At 41.0% G+C, this 25,978-nt stretch overlaps 1 protein-coding gene across 2 annotated transcripts in view; it reads right to left on the bottom strand.

Annotated features, from left to right (window-relative positions):
• The window catches only part of ADGRA3 (adhesion G protein-coupled receptor A3), a 114,774-nt gene that overhangs the window by 26,081 nt on the left and 62,715 nt on the right, over positions 1 to 25,978 (bottom strand). Inside the window, exons 9-14 of one of the 2 annotated variants that reach the window (XM_039541104.1) lie at positions 14,305 to 14,506; positions 8,877 to 9,026; positions 5,666 to 5,827; positions 5,177 to 5,380; positions 1,880 to 2,093; positions 1,445 to 1,653 (exon numbers count right to left, since the gene is read on the bottom strand). In XM_039541104.1, coding sequence (XP_039397038.1) covers positions 1,445 to 1,653; positions 1,880 to 2,093; positions 5,177 to 5,380; positions 5,666 to 5,827; positions 8,877 to 9,026; positions 14,305 to 14,506 — 1,141 coding nt within the window. The remainder of the gene's footprint in view (positions 1 to 1,444; positions 1,654 to 1,879; positions 2,094 to 5,176; positions 5,381 to 5,665; positions 5,828 to 8,876; positions 9,027 to 14,304; positions 14,507 to 25,978) is intronic. The other variant, XM_039541105.1, reaches the window with a different exon arrangement.

The raw sequence follows: 25,978 nt of genomic DNA, 5'->3' as shown, positions 1-25,978 counted from the left end.
ATTGTACTGATGAAAGTACCTTCAACCATTCAAAAATAGAAACTTTTCATTTAAGCTGTCTCCCATTTAAAAGGCTTCATAAACTATGGGCATCACGCCAAATCTTACAAAGTCCCCCCCCTTTAAAAAAACTGCTTTTTGGTATTCTACCATTTAATCTTCTCTTTTATTAAATATATATTTTTTAAAGTTTAACTGTTTGTTCTGCTAAATAGTAATAAAAAGCCACCACATTCTTCATGCATTACTTATCCCAAATTATTCTTTTTCCTTCAAAACATGATTTGGAGAGAATGTTTGACTTATTTTTAAGACCATATGTAGCATCTCAAATGTAATAAATACTGATAATGATACCTCTATGCAATGTAATTTTGCAAGTGTAACTTGTAAATGTTATTTATTATTGTATTTCACACCATTTCCTCTTATACTGATGTTCTCAATTTTGTATCCCAATCTATACTTTCGATTGTTAGAGGTCTGCTCTTATAACTCTGTGGTAGGAACCATCAGAGCAGCACAAGGAAGCAGACAAGCAGAGTCCCTGTTGCTTTACCTGTCAGAAACAAAATGTACTGTTTCACCTTGGGTGATATCTTGGGAGACATAGATTTAGGAAGAATAGCAACTGTTTGCTAAGTTAGAGAGAAGGGGTCTTCTGGGAACAAGCAGTCACAAAAAGATAACCTACTATGAGGAAGGCACTTCCCTCAATTCACTATTTCATTCCTGCCACTGTATTTCAGAATTGGTGTAATCATTTTACTGAGCTCAATACACGGGAGACATTCAAATCAAAATATTTGTAGGAATGTCTTTAACAAATACTGTACTTTGACTTGTGTAGTAACTAAACACCATAATCTTTTTTCTTATATTCATATATTCATCCACTTTTCCAGGAAGTATGATCATGAATACCAGATGAATAGGCATTTTACACCAATCTTCATTCAGTGGCTCTAAACCAGGGTGTAGAAACTGACAAAAACCTCATATCCATGGACACTAAAACTAACCTGACAAGTTCTATTGTTGCCTAGAAGTATTTCCTATTATTTTCTCTCCTGCCTACTATTCTTCATTTGAGGCTGTCATTGTTAGACCTAGAATCTAAAGTTCACAAAAGCAGACTGGCAATTATTAGTTCATTAGAATAGATTTATATATCATAGTACCATACTGAAACGTTTCATAAGAAAAACCTATTGTGTCTTTAAAATATTCTGCAGTAAAATTTAGTGTTGCCAGTCTACCATTTTCAGCCAGACCTTATGCCAACATCTAAACCAATACAAATAACACATTAAAATTGTTCTGAAGTTCGTTTGTGTGAGAATACCCCCACTCCCACGGTATTTTATTATACTAAAAGCAAAACATTTACTTCTCTATTTTTCCTGAACATTTTTTTATTTCTGATTAAATTAAAATACCATACCATCAAGACTGCATAGTTACTGAGGGAGTAGCACTGAATGGTGGTAATGTTTTCATCTGAAGAGATAATGTGACATTCATCAGACTTCCATCCTCCCTGTCCATTGAGCAAATCAAAGTCCCATTGTGCCGCAACAGCATCTGCTCCATGAGCAATACGTCGCAGTGTCACGTTAATAGCAATGTGGTGACTGGCAAGGCTTAAACCATCTGTTTGGAAAAAAAAAATATGGAATTGATTTTATATAAAAATGTTTAAATGTTTAATTTTCAATACACACTGTAAATATTAATGCTGGATAATATCTGATTCTTAGAAGTGCACTAATTGAAACAACATTAGCACACCTCTTGAATATGATGTCAAGGATCAGGCTTCTAACGCTTTGGTATTTTTCTAAGGGTCATACAAATGTAATAATAATAAAAAACAAACCTATCTTGGTGAGAATAACTGGTGTTACTACGGTACGTCGTTTCCCATCATCTGCCAGATTTGTTGAATTTCCTGTTGCTGGGAAAAGTTTTCCATTGCGAAATGCAATAAGTTGAAGCTTATAGATGGACTCATTTGCTGGTCTAATTTCTCTTTTCTGCTTTTGTGTAAAAAGGGAGGGTGGCAGTTGAATAGAAGCCTCTATAATAGTGTTCTATAAACAAACAGATTTTAAGAAATATTAATCTCTGAACAAAAAGGGGATTTTTTAAGTCTTATTTAGCAGCTCCTCCAATTCATCACTGTTGGGCTTCCTTCCGCGCAACAGTGTCTGAAGGAAGCAAAGTTTATACAGAGCTCAGGACTGTAATTATTTTTTTGGACAGAGAAGTGCTTCAAATAATCCACCAAAACATGCTTTAACTAAAAATCTTAGCACAACTTTAATATGGAATTATTTGTTAATCATTGCCAGAAGCTGGGAATGAGCAACAGGGAATGGATCACTTGAGGATTACCTGTTCTGTTCATTCCCTCTGGGGCACCTGGTGTTGGCCACTGTCGGAAGACAGGATACTGGGCTAGATGGACCTTTGGTCTGACTCAGTATGGCCGTTCTTATGTTCTTAAGATGGCGGGAGATTTTGTACATAGTTTCCTTTCTGATAGCCAGTAAAGCTCAAATTGCTAATAACAAGTTCCTATAGTTATAGGTGCTGACTTCCTCTCTACACTGGGGGGTGGGGTAGGGGTGCTCTACCCCCTCCCCCTCCAACCCAGGCCCTGCCCCCACTCCACCCCTTCCCCCAAACCCCTGCCCCTTCCCTATCCAGTTCCACCCCCTCCTAGCGCCTCCTACAAAGCTGAAACGCGGCTGGTGGGAGGCGCTGGGAGGGAGGGGGAGGAATTGATCAGCGGGGCCACTGGCGGGCAAGGCACTGAGGGGAGGGGTGGGGAGCTTGGCTGCTGTTGGGTGCTAAGCACCCACTAATTTTTTTCTTTGGGTGCTTCAGGGCTATGCCAGTCAGCGCCTTTGCTGAAGGTTTTGGGAGATCTCTTGGGAGCTAGACATAAAAGGCAAGGCCAAATGCAAAACATGCACACAGGCAAATGTAAAGGTAAATGCTGTAATTGTTTCATTTGGAGTGGTATTATCAGTGCTTGAATTACAGGAGGGACTTATGGGGGCTGGGCCCTCTTACTACTTTTAGGAGCTACACCATTTCTGACTTATTCAAAGGCACCGGGGGACATGTTTGGCCCCCTTACTTCTTCCCTGTATGGCCAGCAGCAGGGCCAGGAGCTTCAGAGAGAGCAGCAGCAACACGTGCCAAAAACCTATGGTGGGGAGGCACAGAGAGGGAAGGGTCTGCAAAGTGAGTAGGAATATGCTGGACTGATCAGCAACTCTGGCACCACCACTGCAGGGGCAAGGGGTCCCCTGACGAGAGCAAGCAGGTCCCACTGAGTATGCTTGGCACTTTACTGGTGGATACTAGAATCCAATGCCCACTCTGGAGAAGCCCCTTCAAACCATCAGCAAGAGAGAGGTGCTGTCCAGTGCCCTGGCCAGCTGCTCAGCAGAGATCAGTTCATGCCTGTCATGTATGGTCCTGACCACTCTGCTTCCAGAGATGGGCGGGGCAGGGAGGAGGACTGGGGGAACCTACAAGATGGGAATGAGGACAGCGAATAGAACAGTCACCGCAGGAGGACCTGGGGGATGAGGGGAGCAAAAATCCAGCCTTTTCCCTTCCAGGAGATCTGCACTGGGAGAGGGCTCTGTGGGGTGAGGTAGAGTCAGAGTGGATGCAGGGCAAGATGGTGGGCAAGTGTAGGGCTAGGGGAGGCAGGATGGTGTCAGGCGCAGCTGGAGGCAGGACTAGAGCAGGGAAGATGGGGTTGTTTGTTGAGTGTAGAAGACTGGGGGGAGGCAGGGGCAAAAGGCACACCAGTGTAAGTGGTAGTGGGAGTTGAAGAAGTGCTGTGATAGGTACAACAGGGGGAGCCTGAGAGGGGGAAGAGGCAGGAGCAGAAGATGGTGGGGCAACAGGCAAAGGAAATCGGGGAGCTTGGGGCAGGGAAGGAGGGGTAGGTGGGAAGAGTTAGCAGCAGGGGCAGAAGGCAGGATTTAACTGGTAAGGGAGGAGGAGGCAGTTGGGGTAGAGAAAGAGGCAGGACAGAAGCGGTGGTGGGAGGCTACAGCGGCAGGGAGAAGACTCAGCTTGGCAGAGCAAAGAGTAGCAGCACAAGAGCCAGCCAGAGGATACTCTGGCACCTCGTTCCATGTTCCCTGAAGGACTGCTCGTAGGGGTCCTCCTACTTTTTGCCCCCCATAATTCAAGCACTGGGCATTATCTACAATTTTGTATACAAGTTATTGGTACAGTACATATCTGCAGTGAAGGTCCAAAATATTAAGCAGTAATGGCAAATTGATAAGCTACACTGGCATTTAATCACAAATAGATTTTCCAGGGAGTCAGAGTTAAGTACTTTCCCCTATATACAGACAAATGAATCTGTCAGAGTTGTTTTCTAGTTTGCACTCCTTCACACTGTCAGTATTTATCTAGATATGTATATGTCCTCAATCACCATATGAGAGAGACTTGTTTAGACTGTGTGTCAAAGTAAAAAAATTGAGTTAAGTCAATGCATCTTAAAAGGTAACTTATTTTAACTTGAAAGTTAAGTGTAACATGCAGATAGCATATCAAAATAAATGTACTGAACATTAAAGAGAGGTCAGGAGGTAATTCAATTTCCATGCTGCTGAAATCCTGTACGTGTCTAATGCCTTGTCTACACTACAGTTCTGTCGGCAAAAGAAACACGAGGTATTGCAAACCCTTCCCAAAGCACCCTGCATCCAGTTGCACAGTGGGATAGCTACTCACAGTGCACTGCTCTCTATGTTGATACAAGAGCTTCCAGTGTAGAAGCACTCTGCCAACACAAAGAACATAGTGTGGACATGCAACAGAGGCATAACTTTTATCGACAGAACTCTGTAGTGTAGATATAGCCTGAGAGTATGGTGGTGGTGGTACTTTTTTTTTTTTTAAATGTAGACACTAGTCTGTTAAGAATTGTTTTAAGTAATTAAGCCAAACGCAACACAAAACCAACCTCCTTATTCCTCTCATAGCTTCTCTGCCCTTGTTTTTAAATAATTGTTCTGTATTACAATGCAGTAAGAATATTTTAACATTGGAAACAATTTACGCTTGCTTTCCAACCAATTAATCTCTAATTAAGTCTTATAAGTCACTATAGAAACAATGAGTGTCAGACCTTTAGTGCCAAACTTGACAGTGTATTTGAAACATTGCACTTAAAGCTTAATTGCTTATCTAGGTTTCCATCTGGATCTCTTCTCCCATAGTCAGAAAGTCCTGTACGGTCTGTTGCAGCCACTTTCTGAAATACAGTGCATGTCATCCCCGTGAAGCCAGTTGCCTTTATTACATAAGCCTCCAGAGCAATATTTGGAGAGTACTGTGACAAGAAAAATCATATAAACATTAAATAACTTTATACCACATAAAAACAATCTTCATAGGATTCTGCACATTAATTTTATACAAAAACCAGAAAAGCATTCTGTATAACTATCAGGTTAATTTGGTCGGAATAATTTTTTTTTCCTTTTAGGAATCCCAAATATTCTAGACCTCAAAGCATGAATCAGACAATGTCAAAATCTATTAAGTATGAAAAAAAATTCACATTTCAAAATAAACCAGAAATGTTTACTTTAAATTAATGGAACTTTATGCTTACTGTTGAGTAAACTTGAGCCCCATTTGCTAGTCGATACATAGCAATTCTCTGTAAACACTTAACAATTCTAGTGCAAGCTTTGGCTTCTCTCTGTGACATCCATAATACACGTTCATCAGCTAGCATGATGTTACTTGCAATGTCCACCATCACATCACCGAGCTAGTATGGGACAGAAATAAGAAAACACCAAACAAGAAATCTGTCAGCTTTGGTAATTCATCTTTTGGCATATCAATAAGCAGCATAAGATCCTTTTCAAGACAGAATTATTGGAAACCCAATACTACTGTCAGCATCTTTAAAAAACAAAACAAAAACAAAACAAAACCAAAACACAACAAAAAAACCCACAGTTGTTACCACATCAACCATTATTTGTCAGGTATGAGTTACTGGAGTGGCTTTTAAGAGTCAGATATTTACCTTGCTGTAGCATTATTTTTAAGACAATATATTTTGTTTTCCCCTTCTGTCAGATAAATGCAATACTATATTCCAAAGGCAAAACAGCATGAGACATTTAAGAGGGCCACCATCAACTTCAACTTTAATATATTCAATAATTAAAAGTAGTTTTCGATGGTACTCCTAATACCCAGATACTGTCAATTCTGGTAGTTTAAGTTTTTCTTTCTTCCCCTCTTTTGCCACAACCTCTCTCCCTCCTCTTCCCTCTGGCCCTGGAAATTTACTAATTTAGACCCCAACCCTGCAAACATATATGCACATTCTTAACTCTGAGCACTGCCAACAGCTCTGTGAAGTAAAGGACACTAAGATTTTACAGGATCAGTGCCTCATAGAGAGGAAACAGCAGCAGAGACTATACACGAATGCTGTCAGATGAACAAAACGAAAAAAACCTGACCTCTTTCAGTTACTGTAATCTGGGGTGTTACTTTTTAACAATAGCAGGTAAGAAGACAGCAGTGAGATTTCTAAGCTTTTCAAACAAGACAGTCCATACCTGGAAGTGAAGATTTGCCACATCTTTTCCACTGCTCTGCTAGGGACTGATGCTGCAAGGTGCTGAGCACCCTCAACTGTCAGTGAAGTCAACAGAGAGAGGGCGGCACTCAATACTTTGCAGGATCAGGCCCTTAATTTAATAAATATTTCTGAAATCAATCAAAACTAAGCCAAATGGATAAAATGCTTATTAATTTCATTATAAAACATAACACTTCTTTAAGTCTGTTGGTTAAACTGATAATTTATTGTAAAAGTCAACCAGAAATTCCTAAAATTATAGGAATCAAACTTCATTGATTCTCTCTGCATAAATCAGGGGTTCTCAGACTTTTGTACTGGTGACCCCTTTCACACAACAAGCCTCTCAGTGCGACCCCCACCCCATACATTAAAAACACTTTTTAATATATTTAACACAATTATAAATGCTGAAGGTAAAGCGGGGTTTGGGGTAGAGGCTGACAGCTCACGACCCCCTATATAATAACCTCATGACCCCCTGAGGGGTCCCAACCCCCCGTTTGAAAACCGCTGGCATAAATCATGAACTTATTATAAAGTCACACTTGCACACTCTTTCGTCAATATCATCAAGAATTTTCTTAAAATGTTTCTAAGTCTTGATGACATTATTTTTTTTTATTTTCTAATGTGGAATAGTCAAATACAGACTGACTCCCTCCCTCCCCACCCCCGAAAGTTTGTTTTTTCTAGTGGACACCTGACACTGAGGAGGCTATTAAGGTTACAATTCATGTATTCTACATCTTTCAGACTATTCAAACTGCACAATGAAGAGCCATTTGAAAACGTATTTCATATATTTTCAGCTCTACGTTTTAATTAATTCCAGGTAAGCAATGTGTAGTGATTAATTTAAAACTTTATTTTTATTTAGACTAAAGGAAGATTATTAAAGCCAATATGTATTGGCTATTCATGCTAGAGAATGGGTTAACACTTGCAACTTTCCAACATATCAACAAATCAAACAGGTTTCACTAAATATGGTTTAAAAAAACCCAAAAAGAACAATACATCATCTAACAGAGGAACTGAGGAACTTCAGCTACTATTAAAAACACTACTTATGAATTTAACGTTGACTGTTTTATCGCTTTTATTGCCTTCAAGTAGTGGCAGAGTGACATCAGATTGACAAATCATTGCTGAGAAAACAATACCCTTATAATATAATAAATAATGCAGCAATCCATATTTTAGGTGAGGTACTAAAAACAGTCATTTAATAAATTACTTTAATTATTTCACAAACATATAGAAAAATTAAATTTAGGACAAATTAACTGAGCTATATATTTAAAAGGGAACTGCAATGTGAAAATCCTCCAAAAAGAGTTTTACTGTGAATTTTTAGACTATATTATTTGTTCGGTATGTGCATGGGTTGGGGGTGTTTTTTGGCCAAGTTCCAAATAATTGCACTGTGATCTCCAACTTTCCAAAATGCACTGAATAGTGAGATCAAGACCACTGTTCAGCAGTGAAACAGAGTTTCTACCTACTCCCTCTCAACAATAAGCACTCTAAGATATTACACCTCTACCTCGATATAATGCTGTCCTCAGGAGCCAAAAAAATCTTACCGTGTTATAGATGAAAACATGTTATATTGAACTTGCTTTGATCCACCGAAGTGCACAGCCTCGCCCCCCCCTCCCCCAACCACTGCTTTACCGCGTTATAACCAAATTTGTGTTATATTGGGTGGCGTTATATCGAGGTAGCAGTGTATTTTAATGTCTTATATCCCATAAGATATAAGATGACTGAAAAACCTTAGAGATACAGCTCAATATTGAATAAAGCCAGGCTATCATGGGGGGGAAAGATAAGTCTTGTTTTATTCATTACTGAGAGGATCTCGGAGGTTTTCATTATTCATCTTTTTATATAAAATCATTCTAATGAAAACCTGGGTGACCCACTCTATACTAAATAAAACCAGACTTACTGTACCTATCTCCCTGCTCCAGTGCTGACCAGAGACATTACAAGTCCAGTGAATGCTGGAGGATCTCAGCATGAGTACAAAGTCTTTGACCATGGGTCAGCAACTTCAGGAACCTACTAAACAAAGGAAAAAATGGAAAAGAATCTGAAATTTGAGCTCCTCAAAGGTTTAGAAGGTTTTATTATTTAAAACAGGTATTTTTAATAAAAGGCAAATATTTAATCCGCTTATCTTGAAAATGGTATCAAACGTTAAAGGTACCTCTTTGTACTTTTCAGCAAATCTTCCAAATTTTTCTATCATTTCAGCCACAAAAATAACATCCATCTTATCAGAAAAATTTGCTGCTTCAACAGTGTAAGCCAAAAGCTGTCTTGCTGTTGCAACTGCATTAGTAAGGTTGAGTGGCATCTATATAAAGAACAAATATGAGCACTGAAAAAGGAAAATTTAAATCTAAATACAATTTAGGAGAATGCCTGTTTCAAATTTGAGACTATTGTAAAACAAAAACAAAACCTTAATTTTTTAAATAAAGTACAATTAATACATTTCTCCTCCTTTGCACATTTCCTGTGTATATAGACAAAATTGTTTTCCAAAATTCCTAGAGCATGAAAAATATGTTTCAGAGCTAGGTAAGTTAAGAGAAAGTTACACACACCACAGCCACAATATCTACTGACATATTTAAAATAATAGAAAATGTACTTGAAATTAATGAGAGGCTCTCCCTAAAATATAAGAAAAAGTTCAAGGTCGGACTCCTGCAACAAGAACCAGGCAGACAGACTCCTGCATCCTCCCAGAGTCCTATGGACTTCCTGCGGCACTGCACAGGGTCTCACCTGCATGGTTCTCTTTGCAGCATCAGTGCCTACACCAGTAGATTTGCAAGCATGGTTTTAGAAAACAATGATAGATATCCCTAGTGTACATTAGTTCAGCAGCCATAATGCATCATTAAAAAAAATCAAGTTCCAGAGTTCAAATACTGCATATAATCTCTCTGGGCTTTTCTTTTTTTAAAACTAATGAATTCATTTTTCATTAAAAGGTCACATTGTATATCCATCTGCCTGGATTATGCAATATTTCCATAATTTTTTCTTAAGGTAATGAAGAATTCCCTTTAATACAAAATTAATTGTAGCATTTTATTTAGTAAGGGTTTCCTTCCATTTTAGAGCCAGACCAATATTTGATTTAAACTACCAGGTGTTTAAAAGATAATAATATCTGTAAATAAAGACAAAAACAGTCCAGCAAAACAAATCTTTGGGCCTGGATTTACCATGTCAGAGGGCCTCCCAACCAACAGATTTCTGTGGGTGGCATTGGGAAGGGCCAAACCTGAGTCCCTGCAATGCCACTCAGGTTTGGTTGGCCTGTCCCTCTGTCATGATGCCAGGGGATAAGGGAGGAACGATGATGGGGCCAAAGTTGAGTGAGTGGTTTTGCAACTTGGCATTTTGGGTGGCCAAAATCAGGAGGAGCTGCCCTACCACAGGGGTGGGAGTGGAGTGAAGATGCTGGTGAGCGGCCAGGATGTTGGGAGGCACTCAGGGCTGTGGTGAGTGGGATGTATGTCAGAGCTCCTGGAATGTGTATGGGGACTCTCAGTGTAAGTGGGAGCTGGTGGAGGATTGCTAGGATAAATGTGGGGTGAGAGGCATTTGTTTCTGTGTCTAGAACATCTGGAGAGAGGGTGCTTTGCTAAATCGCCCCTGTTATAAGAACATAAGAACGGCCGTACTGGGTCAGACCTTGTTCACGCTGTGCAGGGCGGGCAGCAGTTGCAGAAGAATTAGACTAGGGTCACAGTGACGCTCAGGTGTGCCCCGTTCTCCCCTCTGTCATGGTGGGGGCAGCTGGGCCAAATTTGAGTGAAGTTGTGGGGGAGGCCCACTTTCCATAGTGCACAGGACCCAAAAACTATTTAATCTAGCACTGAAAATCTTCTCTAGATTTCACTTGGGTTTTAATTATTAAACTTAACTATCTTGGGAGATCGAAATGTTTTCTGTGCAAAAAATGACTAACAAGTTTTCCTGACCTACCTAAAATTGTGTTACACAGGAAAAGATGATAATGTTTAGATTACTTCTTCTAAAGGAATAATTAAATCACAGAGCTCAATATTAAGATAACATCTTTGAACATTGCTTACAATTTTGACAGAGCAGAGAAATAATTATACGTTTAAACATGGAAAAATCAGACCAGTAATCCTGCTTCTCTTAAGATATCCCTGACAGGATTTTCACTCTGGGTTTCAGTTTCCTAATGTGAGACTTGCAGAACTCTCCCTAACCATGAAAAAAATATTGCCCACCAAAGAGCAGTAGTAGTAGCGTAGAATATAAGCCAGGCTCCCTAATCACAGATAACACAAAGAGTAAGAGAAAGGAGTATTATCACCCCCATGTTACAGATGGGGAATGAAGGCACACAGCTATTAAGTGATTTTTTCCCAAAAAGTTACACACAGAAAGTCGGAGGTAGAGCAAGGACTTGAACCCAGATATCCTGAATTCCAGATGGTGTTTTGGTGCTAGTTTTCTAATACCATGTCATATTGGCAACACCATTGAACCATAGTTACTGATTCTGCATGTGTATCACATAGTAATATTTGGAGAAGATTATAGTTAAGGCTCTCTCTCCTTGCTGTTTGCTTTTAATGGTTAATGGAAATTTATTCAGAATTTTAAGGAAAGTGTTTCATTTATAAATGTCCACATAAGAGACCATGCTGACTAAAACTCCCAGGTAAATTCAATAATTTATTTGGACGAGATTTCAATTATGAGTGTTTCTGGGTTTGAAAAACATGCAAAGAAATTGCACCAGGAATTTGGAACCTTGTAGGTTTATTTACTTGTTAAAAGTAAATGCACGCTTAGACTTGAGAAGATCCAGTGTTGTGTGTGTAATTCTTTTATCCAGCATTAATTTGCAAGTTGTTTAAAAATTAAAGTTTCCTTCTATATTTTTAGGATGGCTTTTTCTTCTTTTCTTTTTCACTTTCTGTTCATTTTCTTTAATGGAATATTTCTGGGACAAAGAATAAACAGGATTAAGTGAAAAGTAAGATTTAAGGCTGACCACATCCTGGATCATTTTCATATTACTTAAAATTTAATTTCTAGTGGAAGGACTACAGAAACTTGTAGTCTGTACTTATGTCAGATTTCCTGTTTTTCCATCTGTAAATGTTCATAATTCACAAAAAGGAGTATTAATCCATTTCAATTTTCTGTGCAGTGATATTTTGACATTTTAATATTTCTTTTCAAGTATTAGGTATAAGCTGTTACAACATTCTTACAAGACATTGGTGAATGAGTGAGAGTGGGCATAAAGAGAACCATATTAGGCCCTGATTAGAGGCTGCAAATTCCTGATTGCTGCTGCTACTCAGCACTGTTTTTCAAACCCAGAGCCCCAGTTTTTGGGTGAATGATTGTCATTTAACTAACATGAGTGACACTTCATGAACGTTTATGGTTCATCATTCAGAGTGCCTACAATTGCATTTACAATGGTGTTAGTTAACTCAAAGTAATTGTCAAATCAACTCAAATACCAAAGAACAAAACACTACAATCTAGACAGGGCCTGAAAGTATCTCAAAACACAAAAAACTTTAGAGTAAAAAAATGTATGGTATATTTTTGATTATGATTAATATCTCTATTTTTAAAGTGTATCTGCATTTGTAAATAAATATTAATGATTTACAGAATCAATAAACTGTCTACAGCAAAGTGATGTTCCAAGAGTCTGTGTGATTAAATTGGAGACAAGAGCAGCTCAGAATTCAATAAGTCTAACCCAGTGCAATACTTGATTAGACAGCTAGAGTAACCTTTTAACCTTTTACATTTTGGGGAGAGTGTTTGAGGTTGAGATGTGGTGGACTAGGCCCAGAGGCCTCAGGTTCCTTCAACACTCCTCCCAGGAAAGGAGCAGTAGAGAGGTCCTCCAAGTGTGTTAGAGTTGCTGCAGGGGAGGCAGCCAAAGAGAGAGGCTGCAGCCAATCAGGACTCAGCAGGCCCATATAAAAGGAACTGCAGGGCCAGAGTGAGTTCAGTCTGCTGGCAGGGAGTGGGGGAGCAAGAGGTGCTCCTTGGCTGGCTGCAGGGGCTGAAAGGAATGGACAGATCAGTTGCTGGCAGGGACTAGGGGAGCCCAAGAATAGCTCTTGGCTGGCTGTTGGAACTAAACAAGTAGTTATCTGCAGGGACCAGGGGAGCGAGGAAGGAGCTTCTGGCTTGCTGCTGGGACTCAACTAAGATGGGCTATGGGCCAGGGAAACACAGAGCAGCAATTAGTAAAGGGACACAGAGCAGTGGGTGGGACCAGTTCCCCCCACCACTAGCCACTGGGAGGAAGTAGCTATGCCTTAAGGAAGAGAATTAGAACTGTGGCACCCCAGAGAAGTGGGCTGCACTGAGACTGACTCAGTGGGGAGCTGTGGTCAGCAAACTGCGGGCTCAGCAGGAAAGCCAGGGTCACTGAGGACTCTAGGAGAGGTAATGAGTCCCCAGGAAGATGCCCTCTGGGACTCAAGTCTGGAGTCGAAGCCTTGCAACCTAGCCAGACCAAACCAGGGTACCATAATAGGCACTGTTGGACTGGGTAAAGACTGAGCCCAGGGAGGGCTGCAGGACACTGGAGACATTTTGGATTGTGTACCCCAGAAGGAGTTTGTTTAATTTTGTGTATGGACTGTGCATGACTCAGACAGAGGGAGTGCAGCAGCTGACAGGGGGCAACTAGTGGAGGAAAGTGAGAAAAAACTGCAGCATGCACTCACACTCGATAATCAGGGGCACTCACGAGAGGTGAGTGCACCCCATTACGGAGGTTGTCAGAATTCTCCAATTCACTAAAAAAATCTGATGGCCTCTAAAGGAAAGCTAAACCAAATTTTTGTGTAATCCTGCAGGTTTCAATGTTAGGCTCTGAGCTGTGAAATGCTAATAAAGAGAAATGATCAGATAACAAATGGTGCATACATTGATCCAGTGAATACTAGATACTTTGTAACTAAGGCTAACATATTGTAACTTCGTCATACATATTTTTAGTAAAAGTCGTGGGAGGGGGTGTGAAAATGGGATAGCTCAGTGGTTTGAGCATTGGCCTGCTAAGCCCAGGATTGTGTGTTCAATCCTTGAGGGGGCCATTTAGGGAACTGGGGTAAAAATCTGCCTGGGGATGGCCCTGCTTTGAGCAGAGGGTTGGACTAGATGACCTCCTGAGGTCCCTTCCAACCCTGATACTCTATGATTCTATGACAAGTCACGGGCAATAAAGAAAAATTCACGGAAGCCCATGACCTATCTGGACTTTTACTAAAAATACGCATGACAAAATGGGGAGCTGCAGGCTTCCCATCTCACCCAGGGGTGGTGGGCTCAGAACTGCAGGTTCCCCCACATCACCGGCGACTCCAATCTTGGGGCAACCCCGCTGGACTTGGCAGCTCTTGCTCCGGGGCACCCCTGCGCTCTGAGGCTGGGAGGTGTGCAGCTCAAGACACGGATTCTGTGACTTCTGTGATAAAGTTGTAGCCCTGTTGCAGTTGGGAGGCAGATTTCTGTAAATCTTATTTTCGTTGAAGATCTTGATTGAAGTTATTTTAAAACTGTTTCACAAAAGACAGAGAAGTGAAAATTACCTGATTAAACATATACAGGACTCGAGTAACATCATTTGCATATTGGCACCGAGAATAGTCCTCTTCTGCCCAGAATCCTCCTCTGTCGCATCTGCGCCAAGCTCTTCTCTCATCCTGAGAGTTGCCAGGATATATCCCACTGCCAGCAGAGTAACGAGTACACAGTAGGTATGCAGTAATGCCTGCCAATGTTCTAGGCCACCTATAGAGTTGAAGGCAAAAGATTAAACAAATTTACATGACAAGTGTAAAAAATTGAGTAAATAAAAGAATTAAGCACTTTGGCACCAAATAAAAGACACTTCAGAACGAAATATCTGCAAACTATTTAAAAGGCCACATTGGCTAGCCTTCAGTATTTTCAGGCAATTTGTACCTGAATTTATTAACAAAAATGAGTTCTAATGTCAGTATTCTATTGTTTCTATTCTTTCATCAGTCTGGACACTGGAGAGAAAGAAAAGTTAAATAAAAACCCATTAGAAAAGACTGCAATTTTGCTCCAAATGGGAATTTACTCAACTTTTGTGGCAAGATTTCCAGATTAAGTGTTCTATAATTGGATGTTACATATACTATGAGATGTTCTGCAGCATTTCTACTTGTCCTGCTCACATGTGTCAGTGTAACTCAGATTTACTCCATCTGTCTGCTGATTCTCAGCTGCAGATATCAACAGGAGACAGTTCAAAGTGAGCAGAAAGCAACTAGAGCAGCATCATATATCTACAACACAATTTTGATATCCTCTTATTGCACCATTTTCTGCTGTCACAGTGAATAGAAATTAATTTTCAGGTGAGAACAACCTCTCATCTACATTGACAAGGAAAAGGAAGAAAAAAGGTTTCTTTGGAAGGAAACAGATGTTCTACACCCATATTTGGTTCGTGGACCATGCACCCCCCCCCAAACAAAATTCTCTATCTCTAACCTTTACTTTCTTTTTAAAAGCATAAAACAAATAGGATAATGCAGAAAAAAATGAAATGGCAACATTTCATTGCACTGATTAGTCACTCAGCATCTCAAAAAAGGAGTTCAAATGATATTCTAAAATACACAGTTAAACAGTTAGGCTAATTAGCATATTTCCATCAATATGAACCATGTAAGATTTAAAAACCATGAAAAATATCTGGCACATCAAATACTTCAAGGCCATCAACCCAACACATGAACTTAATTAAAACATGGTCCCCTTCTTGAGAATGAGCAATTGAAGTTTCTCTTGCCACCTCCATTTTTCTACCTAGAAAGCAAAATAGGATTAAAGCAAGCTTTCCTTGAAAAGAATTAGGAATTAGCAGACTGCTAAACAGGGACTGTTTTGGTTTTCAAACAGTTTGAAACCCAGCCATTTTCCCCTAAAGCAGGTAAAAAAAAAAAAGTAATATTTTAGACTTGAACTTTTAGTTCAGTACATGATTACATATTTAATTACAACTATATCTGGTTTAAGATCATCTCAAAATATGTCTAAATTTGAAAGGTACATTTCTGTGTCTGAAGAAGGAATAGAATGAACACACTAGAGGGGGTTCCACAAAAAGAGGAGGCGGTAGAATTTGAGGATCATTATGGCTGTAGTCTTCATTTTCACAGGTAACACAGAAGAGTGACATTAGCTTCTGTCACACATTGAAGGTCTTCTGTATCATCAAATTCCTACTTGTCTTCAAAGGTCACCTTCCAGGCTTTTCAGTGGTGGGCAAGCAGATTTAAGAGCTGAAAAGCAAGTGTCTACCCTCGCACACTTTGAAGAAGATATAGCAAGTTTAGGTGGAGACCTCTGACTGGAGCAACCCATAAATGGGTGAGGACTTGATAGTTGGTATCACAGGGTCACCGTTGGCTGTGGTATCAAAAAAGAACCCCAAAGCGAGTAAGAAGTCCAAAGGGGAAAATTGTATCAGTTGTCAGAGTACATCAAAATAGGAGAGGGAGCTCTTCAATTTCAGTGGCGGTCAGAGGTCTCAACATTATGTGGTAATGAAGTGTTGCATCATTTTATGGTGACATGATGCCGTGTGGGAAAGAGGACAAGACTATATTTGTATATTGTGGCCATTGCTACAGTAGCCAAGACCCAATAGAGACAAGAGAAGAAATTTATCTTAAAGAAATTCATTTCCCCAATAGCAGGCCTGTAACCACCCACACAAATGTGGGCATCCATCAACATTCATGCAATGTGTGGAGCTGTTTAGAGTTGTTTATCATTCCCACCTCCATTTCTATAAATGCCATCATTTAGACTTAATCAGGATGGAAAACACTTTAAAAGCAGTGGTTCTCCAAGTGCGGCGTGAGCCTCCCTAGGGGGCAAGGAGGAACATTCATGGGGGCCTGCAGCAGGGACAGTCCCCATTGGGGGCAGGGAGGAAGTACCACATTTCCAGTCCTGCTCTGCCCCCTGCCCAGCTCCATCTCCAACCCCACACTACCCTCATTCCCTCTCTGCCCCCAGACCAGCTCCACCTCTAGCCCCAGCTCTGACCTCATCCCCAGATTCTGCCCCCAACTCTGCCTTCAGCCCAAGCTCCGCTTCTAAGGAAGCCTTGGGTATGCAGTAATAGAGAGAGAGAGAGAGAGTGAGTAAGTGTGTGTGTGTGTGTGGGGGGGGTGTTATGGACAGATTCTGCTACTGGTAAGGAGGGCAGGACTGGAAAAGTTGGAGCAACACTGCTTTAAAGGGATTGAGTAATGGGTAAAGGATCTTTCCCAGCACAGTTTTAAAATCCTGGATGTACTTGCCCACATTCTGGAACATATTATGACATTCCAAAAAGATATTTTATGCAAGAAGTGCATATTACTTCTCCTTTCCTTCTGTAGAGGAGTGGAAGCCAACAAGGAGACAAACATCTTTCTTTAGACAGGGGAGATTCCCATCTGGGACACCTGTACTTCTTCCACCAGGTGGTCCTTTTGAGCAAGAAGGCTGGGAACTCCAGGAGTTCCTTAGCCAAGCACTAAGATCCTCCTTATGCTCTCTATTTCAGAGTCTACTGTCTGGTAAGTCTATATCACACTAGGTAAGGAGAAAGGGGAACTTCTCTAAAACCTTTTAGCAGATCAAACTTTACGAGGCGTAATCCCAGAACTTAACATTACTGCAGTCCAGCCATTTGTGTGTGTCCAGCCATTGCTAGCTGAAAATAAAATACCACATAACTAGGAATAATCTTAGGCTCAGAAAGGCAAGGTTAAACAGCTGCATATTTGCAGTTCTGGTAATCAGAAATGTGAGGATGGGACAGAGTTAACGGACCATAAAAATGGAAGGAATGTTTGGATAGTCAACGTTGGTTAAGTGCCCCAACAGATTGGCAGAGGCCCTGGAGGTTTTTCGCCTTCCTCTGCAGCGTGGGGCATGGGTCACTTGCTGGAGGATTCTCTGCAGCTTGAGGTCTTCAAACCACAATTTGAAGACTTCAATAACTCAGACATAGGTTAGGGTTTGTTATAGAAGTGGATGGATAAGATTCTGTGGCCTGCATTGTGCAGGAGGTCAGACTAGATGATCATAATGGTCCCTTCTGACCTTAAAGTCTGAGTCTATATACTTTTATTGTTATGAATAGAAATGCTTGAATGATAAGAGATAATGAATAGTTTGCTGAAACTAGGAAAATTGGTGACCCACCAGGTTACTATGGTAACCCACGAGGAGTCACTATGAGTTGTGTGTTCTGTTAGCTATAAAAGATTAGGCAAAAGGATACACTTTGGAGCTGTCTGAGGAAACTTTTCTTTGGGCAAGGATCTGGCACCTACACTCCCCAGCAGTTGAATGGAAGGAGGGTTCACGGAAGGCTGGTTGCTGATTCCTCAAAGCTATCTCAGACTTTGGGTAAATATAAATGTCGGGAATGCTCTGAACCTATTGTGAAAGCATATATGTATGTGTGTGCTTGAGACTTAATAAAAAAGTAGTTTTAAATAAAAGCACTCTTGTTGTACCAATCATTTATCAGACAGAAGAGCTGTGTCCCCACTGATTTATTCCTGACATTGCCTTGAAAGAAACAGTTAAGTTACCACTGCTTTGTGTTCTGAGAACCTTGGGTAACAGTGTGTGAGAACTGGAATCCTCCCAAGAGGGAGAATAGGATCTCCCAGCCATCTTAGATCTACACTTTGAGTTATTTGAGTTATACGAGAGCCAACAGACTGAGCTTTTGATTCTCTCTCTGAGGAAACCAAGGCAGGACATGCAGGCCCTCTGATCTGAGCCTCTTTTGTGGAAAATGTGCTACTAGTCATGGAGAACTCACCTGCTGCAAAGCCAGCAAGTGGAAATGAAAGTTTTATTGCACCTTTAATTTTCTAATCACCCTGGAGTAGGCGTATCTTTCTCTACTTATCCAATAGCTAACAAGCATATTGGATCAACCACACTGTTCGTTTTTAATAAGATTCCTTAAAAAAGTCATTTATTGCTAAAAAGAGATGACAGCATAAAGGTCGAAATTACAATTTTTAAAAAATGAACTGTCACAAAACAGAATTTAAAATAGGAAAAGTGGATTCTATTTTATGAGCTTGTGCGTCTTCTTTCCCCCAAAATGAAATTAAAATATTTACAAATGTAAACTACAATCCTCACACAAAACCAAATGTAAACAACTCTCAAAATATGTTTATAATAATATATTCTGATTTAATGATCTAACATTTAGGTACTTTAAAAAAAAAAGTAATATTTAGGTTACCATCTTATAAATCCAGTGGGCCAGTCAGTCTTCAGATTTTTCATCTTTGGCAATTTTCAAACCAAGTTATCTTTTATATTCAAGATATTTGAATAGCTGAAGGATTTATTGAAACAGAAAAGCTGGTATATATTTTGATATACATATGATTTATATTTAATAGTTATGAGTAATAACTTACTTCAAGGTTTTTAGTTGAATAAGACATATTAAACAACACCTACTTATGTAAAAGTAGTATTTATGAAGACAATGTTGAACTGGTCTTCATAAATTCACAGGTCAACCAAACTACCGCTAAATGAACCGAATATAAATATTCCTCTACCCTATCCTCCATATGCTATTTTTTGACGGGGCAAGAGCTGCATTTCAGGTCATCTACTTCACTGCTGAAACAAATTCTAAGCAGAAACAACCAGCCACTTCCAACTATATCCTATCTGACTAAACTAAAAACTATAAAAGTAAATTCACCTAGGAACATTTACAGCCATCTGCTCAGAATAATTTCCTCTTTGAGTCAAAGCCTGATTTCCATATAGTCTCAAAGGTGAAAAATTCCTCTATTACTACTGTTTCAGTACTACAAATGGAAGTTTGCTATAGTAAGCCCAGCTATAGTGAACCCCCTGATAGAATGAGAATTTTCTGAAACCCTATTTCCTTCCAGTGAATTCCAGAGGGGCAAAATCCTATTACAGTGAACAATCACTGAGCAGCACAGGTTAATTTAATGGAATACACTTTAAAATAAGCCTTTACCATCTGTTTCTACCTCTAATGGCAGATCAGAAAGGAAAAATTCACAATTGTATCATAAAAAAAAATAAGTGATTTAAATGACTCTGTATGTTCTTTAATGAATACAGCTTGCATCTGTTCAATTTTCTTCACCTTTCAGAGTTAAGACAGGAAGTGAACTCCTATTCCCCAATATAATACATTTCCCCTAACAAACAGAAATCAATGTAAGAGGAAGATTTTTACTGTGCTCCTTTATTTTCACATTACACCATTATAATTGAATTTATCAGTAATTCCATTATGGAGCTTGACCATACAAAGTATCCTTTAGACCAACACTTATGTCTCAAACTATTAATTTTAGCTCAGTGAAAGTACTTTTAGACATTATAAAAATGCAACAGAAGTTTTAGTTTGAGAAATACAAATAAATCCCTTTTTCCCTAGTCAAAACATAAGCTAGTTTTAAGATTTTTTTAAAAAATAGTCTGGCACTTAGTCCTTTATATGTATCTCTTTCTAATTTTTTTAAATTGACAAGTACAACAAAAGAGCTTCCTATATGCTTGCATGACTGTAGCTATTTTGGGAGTCAGTGTAAACCCTTAACTAGCAAATATTAACTATGAAATAAACAGGCTTATTGATTGAGTCTTGCAGGACTTCAGCACAGAACTGGGAAGCAAAGTAAGACAGTGACTCAACTGAAGGGAGTAGTGGGGAAGGAAAGAGGCTAAGGAACATTAAAGTAAAGTAACAGTCCCTTCCCCCAAATATAAATAAAAGTTAAAAAAGCTCCCAGCTCTCAAATTTCATCATGTATTTCATCAGGAACGATGAAGACAAGGGAAAGAGGATGATAAGGGAAAGTGAGCTAATTGCAGAGCAACACTCAACGAAAAGGATGTGATGCACCCAAACAATACTGCAGAAAATGTGAGGTTCTTTGAGATGGGTAGTCCCTATCTGCATTCCAACGAGGGTTATGAGCATGCACCTGGATAGAATCATAGAATATCAAGGTTGGGAGGGACCTCAGGAGGTCATCTAATCCAACCCCCTGCTCCAAGCAGGACCAATCCCCAGATAGATTTTTTGCCCAGATTCCTAAATGGCCCCCTCAAGGATTGAACTCACAACCCTGGGTTTAGCAGGCCAATGTGCGCTCTTGCATTGCCTCATGGTTTCGCCCAAGGCGATAAAGGGTGGGTCAGACTGACATCATCTTTGGATCCTTCTCTAACGCACATCTACCAGCAGAGAGGAAGGAGAGTGGGACTGGAATACAGATAGGGATCACACATCTTGAAGAACCTCCAGAACAGGTAAATAACCTCCCCTTTTTCTTTGAGTGGTGGTTCCTCTTGTATTCCATTGAGTGTGATTAACAAGTAGTATCCTAGTTAGGAAGAGGGGTGAGGAAGAGGACGGAACTGTGGAACAGAAGACTGCTGCACCAAACGAGGCGTCCATGCAGAATCATGCACTAGATCATAATGAGAAGAAAAGGTGTGTATTGAACTCCACGTGGCCGCCTTACATATGTCCGCAAGGGGCATGTTGTGAAGTGCAGCGGCAGTTGATGCTCATGCTCTCATGGAATGGGACCATCTCAATAATTGATAGCAGAGCGCAATGCACCCTAAGGCCCGCTTTGAGATTCTCTGGGTGAGATGGCCTGCCCTTTAATTCTCTCTGCTATGGCAATAAATATTCTAGGAGAATTCCAGAAAGGCTTTGTCCCAAAAGGCCAGAACCCTATGGCCATCAAGGGTGTGAAGCCACCATTCCTCATTTGAGGCATGTGGTTTGGGAAAGAAGGTTGGCAAATGTTTGGGTTGGTTGAGGTGGAAGTCGGAAACCACTTTTGGTAGAAATTTGGGATGCAAGCACAGTGAAACTTTGTCCTTATGAAACATGGTGAAAAGGGGGTTTGCCATCATGGCTCCCAGTTTGTCAATCCTTCTTGCAGAGGTGAAAGAAACCAGGCAAGCAACATTAATGGAAAAGAGAGGGGGCAGGAGGACAGGACGTAAGGATGAGGTTGAGGTCCCACTGAGGAGTGACAGGCTGAATGGGTTGGTATTTACATACAAGGCCCTTCCAGAATCAGGTAGTCAAAAAGTGACTGTCAGATAAAGTGTCCATGGAGCTGGTTGTCTGAGTCTACCATTGTGTTGTATGAGCAGTTCTGGAAAAGTCAGAAGCAGATGTTTCAACATGCAGAGAAGCAGAGGAAACCAGAACTGGTGAGGTCAGAATGGAGTGATCAGGATAACCCAGAGTTTGTGACGGACACCTGGCAAAAGTGGTAGGGGAGGGAAAGCATAGTTGATCCAGTCCAACCAATCAACGACCAGGGTGACGCTCTGCAACTGGGCATTGAGTCCCTTCCTTGAGCACTACTGAATGCACTTGGTGTTGGTCTGAGATGCAAAGAGGTCCCTGACAGGAGCTCCCCATTGACCAAAAATGTCCATTACCATGCAGCACAATTCACATTCAAGGTGAATTGCAAAGTTCCTGTGGAGATCATCAGCAATCACATTCTGGGTCCCTGGTAGGTAGGCCAGCCACCGACAAGAAGATACTGTGGGCAATGCACCACTTCCAGAGGCACACTGCTTCCAAGCACACCACTGGAACCTTCTTGCGCATTTATATAGTAAACTGTAGTTTTCAGACATGACGAGAACATGATCAGAATGGATGGATGGAAAAAATATGCGGCATGCCTTGCATACCGTCCAAAGTTCCAGGATCTTGATATGCATCCTACCTTCTTGAGTGGTCTACGTTCTTTGTATCATGTGATCTCTCACGTGGGCTCTCCAGCTGTCAAGCAATGCATCTGTTATGACTGTCACACTCAGTGAGGTCTGGAGGAAGGGCTGACTGCATCAAACTTGGAGCAGGACTGTCCACAATCAGAGGAAGATGACGACTTCTGTTGGGATGGTGATAACGGCGTCCATGGGTTGGTGCATGGGGGAGTAGACACCTTACAGCTATATCTGTAGACATCAGAAGCACAGGTGAGCAAAGGTCGTGACATACGTGCATGTTGCCATGTGGCCGAGGAGGGAAAAGCAAGTTCTGGCTGAGACTGAGGGATTGGATGTCACTGAAGGAATCGGGTCCAGTAAGGTCTGGAACCTGACTTTTGGCAGATAAGTACATGCGGAGGTTGCATCAATGAGTGCTCCACTGAACTCCAGGGACTGTGTAGGGTGCAAATTCGATTTTTCAACATGCACACTTACCCCTAGGTAGGAGAGGAGTAGGAGGAGCTGGGATGTCAATACATTGAACTTCCTTTCTGGATCGCACCGCCAACAGCCAGTCATTTAGGTAAGGGAAAACAAGGACTCCTTGCCATCGCAGGCACGCCGCTATCACAGAAAAAACTTTTGTGAAGACTCGTGGAGTAGTGGTATGTCTGAATGGGAGGACCCTGTATTGGAAGTCTCACAGACCACCGTGAACTTCAGGAACTGTCTGTGGGTTGAGTGGATATTAACATGGAAGCAGACGTGGAAGAATGGTTAAGGCATCAGAAATCCAAGATGGATCTCCATCTCCCTTGCTTCTCAAGCACCAGGAAATATTTGGAATAGAACCCTGTGCCCTGAAAGCCTGCAGGGACTGGTTCCACTGCTCCTCTCTGCAGGAGGGAGACCATGTGACATTGCACTCCATAATGCTTTATGGAAATATGCTTATGAATGTATATATGACATAACTGGAATACATGCCATGTAATATATCTCTGCAAAGGTTATGGTCTACTGAATATATTCATCCTATTTGTATGTGTGTATCATTTTTGTATTCAAAGTTATGAATATTGGCTATGTATTAGTTTGATTTGTAATAGCCTTAGTAAGGCATTTGGTCAGCTTCTTAAGAAAGTATCAGAGGGGTAGCCATGTTAGTCTGGATCTGTAAAAGCAGCAAAGAGTCCTGTGGCACCTTATAGACTAACAGACGTTTTGAAGCATGAGCTTTTGTGGGTGAATACCCACTTCGTAGGATGCATGTAGTGGAAATTTCCAGGGGCAGGTATATATATGCAAGCAAGAAGCAGGCTAGAGATAACGAGGTTAGTTCAATCAGGGAGGATGAGACCCTCTTCTAGCAGCGTATATATACCTGCCCCTGGAAATTTCCACTACATGCATCTGACGAAGTGGGTATTCACCCACGAAAGCTCATGCTCCAAAACGTCTGTTAGTCTATAAGGTGCCACAGGACTCTTTGCTGCTTCTTAAGAAAGGAATTTGCAAGTTAAGTGCCCAATCAAGAAACACTTAACGAACAATGGACCTTGGAAAACTCCAATCCACATAAGAAGTCTACCTGGAGACGTTCAAGGAAGCATGTGAACAATGGCTGCCACCTGTAAAGTTCTGAGTCATGCATGGACACGTGGACTTGCCCATGTGACTCCAAAACTCCATCTTTTAGCAGGGATTCTACACAGGGGGAGGGAGGGCTGATCACCCACAAGAGAAAGTCTATTTAAACCCCTGGGAGACCCCTCCACTTTGTCCTCAACTCGTTCAAGAGATCGCCTCTCCACCCCAACAGATACCTGAAAGAAACTGGAAAAAAGGACAGTAACTACAGGGTTGTGAGTGATTTTCTGGACCCAGACCAGAAGGAGGCTAGTCTGTAAAACAGGAACATCTGAGGGTGAGATTTTATCTGTATTCAGTTTTCTTACTGTATTCGGCTTAGACTTGCGTGTTTTATTTTATTTTGCTTGGTAATTAATTTTGTTCTGTCTGTTATTACTTGGAACCACTTAAATCCTACTTTTGTATTTAATAAAATCATTTTTTACTTATTAACTAACCCAGAGTATGTATTAATACCTGGGGGGGGGCGGGCAAACTGCTGTGCATATCTCTCTATCAGTGTTATAGAGGGTGAACAATTTATGAGTTTACCCTGTATAAGCTTTATACAGGGTAAAACAGATTTATTTGGGGTTTGGACCCCACTGGGACTTGGGTATTTGAATGCTGGAGACAAGAACACATTTAAGCTGTTTTCAGTTAAGCCTGCAGCTTTTGGGGGACGTTGTTCAGACCTGGGTTTGTGTTTGTCGCAGGCTAGTGTGTCTGGCACAACCAGGAAGGATTCTGAAGTCCCATGCTGCCAGGGAAAACGGGCTTAGGGGTAGTCTCAACACATCAGGTGGCAGTCCCAAAGGGGGTTTCTGTGATCCAACCCATCACAGACCACCTCTAGGGTAAGAATACTGTCGTGAGACTGATGCCTGAAACAGGATTGGAATGGGGGATGTAAAGGAGGTGGTGTCAAACTTTATCATATAGCTGTGTCAAATGACATCCAGAACTCACTTGTCCATTGTTATCACACTCCATGCTGGCAGAAAGAGTTTGAGATGGCCTTTGAAACGGGTGTTTGGCAAGAGCATAGGGCTACAAAATTGAAGGCTCTCTAGATGCACTTAGAAATATCACTTACCCGAAAATTGGGTGTGCTATGCAGAGGATTGCACTGGCGGACGAGGCAGATGAGATCTATAGACCTTCAGGTGCTTCTGTAGAGGTTAATAAGCCTGTTGGTGGTAGATCTGGGGAGTTTTATAGCATTGCACAGGCAGGGGGTGGTAAAATTTTCATTTAGGCACTGGTATATAAATGCTTAGGGATTGTAGGGTGGCTCCAGAGCCTTTCAGTGAGTGTAAGGAATCGTCTGTCTTCTGGCTGACGAGGTGTGAATCATCAAAAGGGAGATCCTCAACTGTGCTCTGTGCCTCTCTAGACAAGCCGGAGGAATGTAACCAGGATTCCCTCCTCATGAGGATTTCAGTCGTCACTGTACACGAGGATGTGTCTGTGGAATCAATCGCAGCCTGAAGTATGGTCCTAGAGACGAACTTGCTCTCCTCCAAAATAGCCTGGAAGCAGGCACAATCGTGCTGAGGTAGTTTATCTGCAAAAATCTGCCATCTGCCCAAAGGTCAAAAAGTCATATTTGGCCATCAGTGCTAGGTAGTTTGAGATATGGAACTGGAGGCTGGCCAAGGTAAAGACCTTTCTACCCATAAAGGTCTAACCTCTTGCCCTCCTTTGTCAGAGGGGTGGAGCGTGGAAGCTGTTTGGCCTGCTCTGTATCAGCCTAGATCACCAGGGACTTAGACAGAGAATAGGAGAACAGAAACTCAGACCTCCTTG

This window comes from Mauremys reevesii, linkage group 5, assembly GCF_016161935.1.
Source record: "Mauremys reevesii isolate NIE-2019 linkage group 5, ASM1616193v1, whole genome shotgun sequence".
NCBI classification, from domain to species: Eukaryota; Metazoa; Chordata; order Testudines; family Geoemydidae; genus Mauremys; species Mauremys reevesii.
This window is presented reverse-complemented; position numbering and strand designations above follow the sequence as displayed.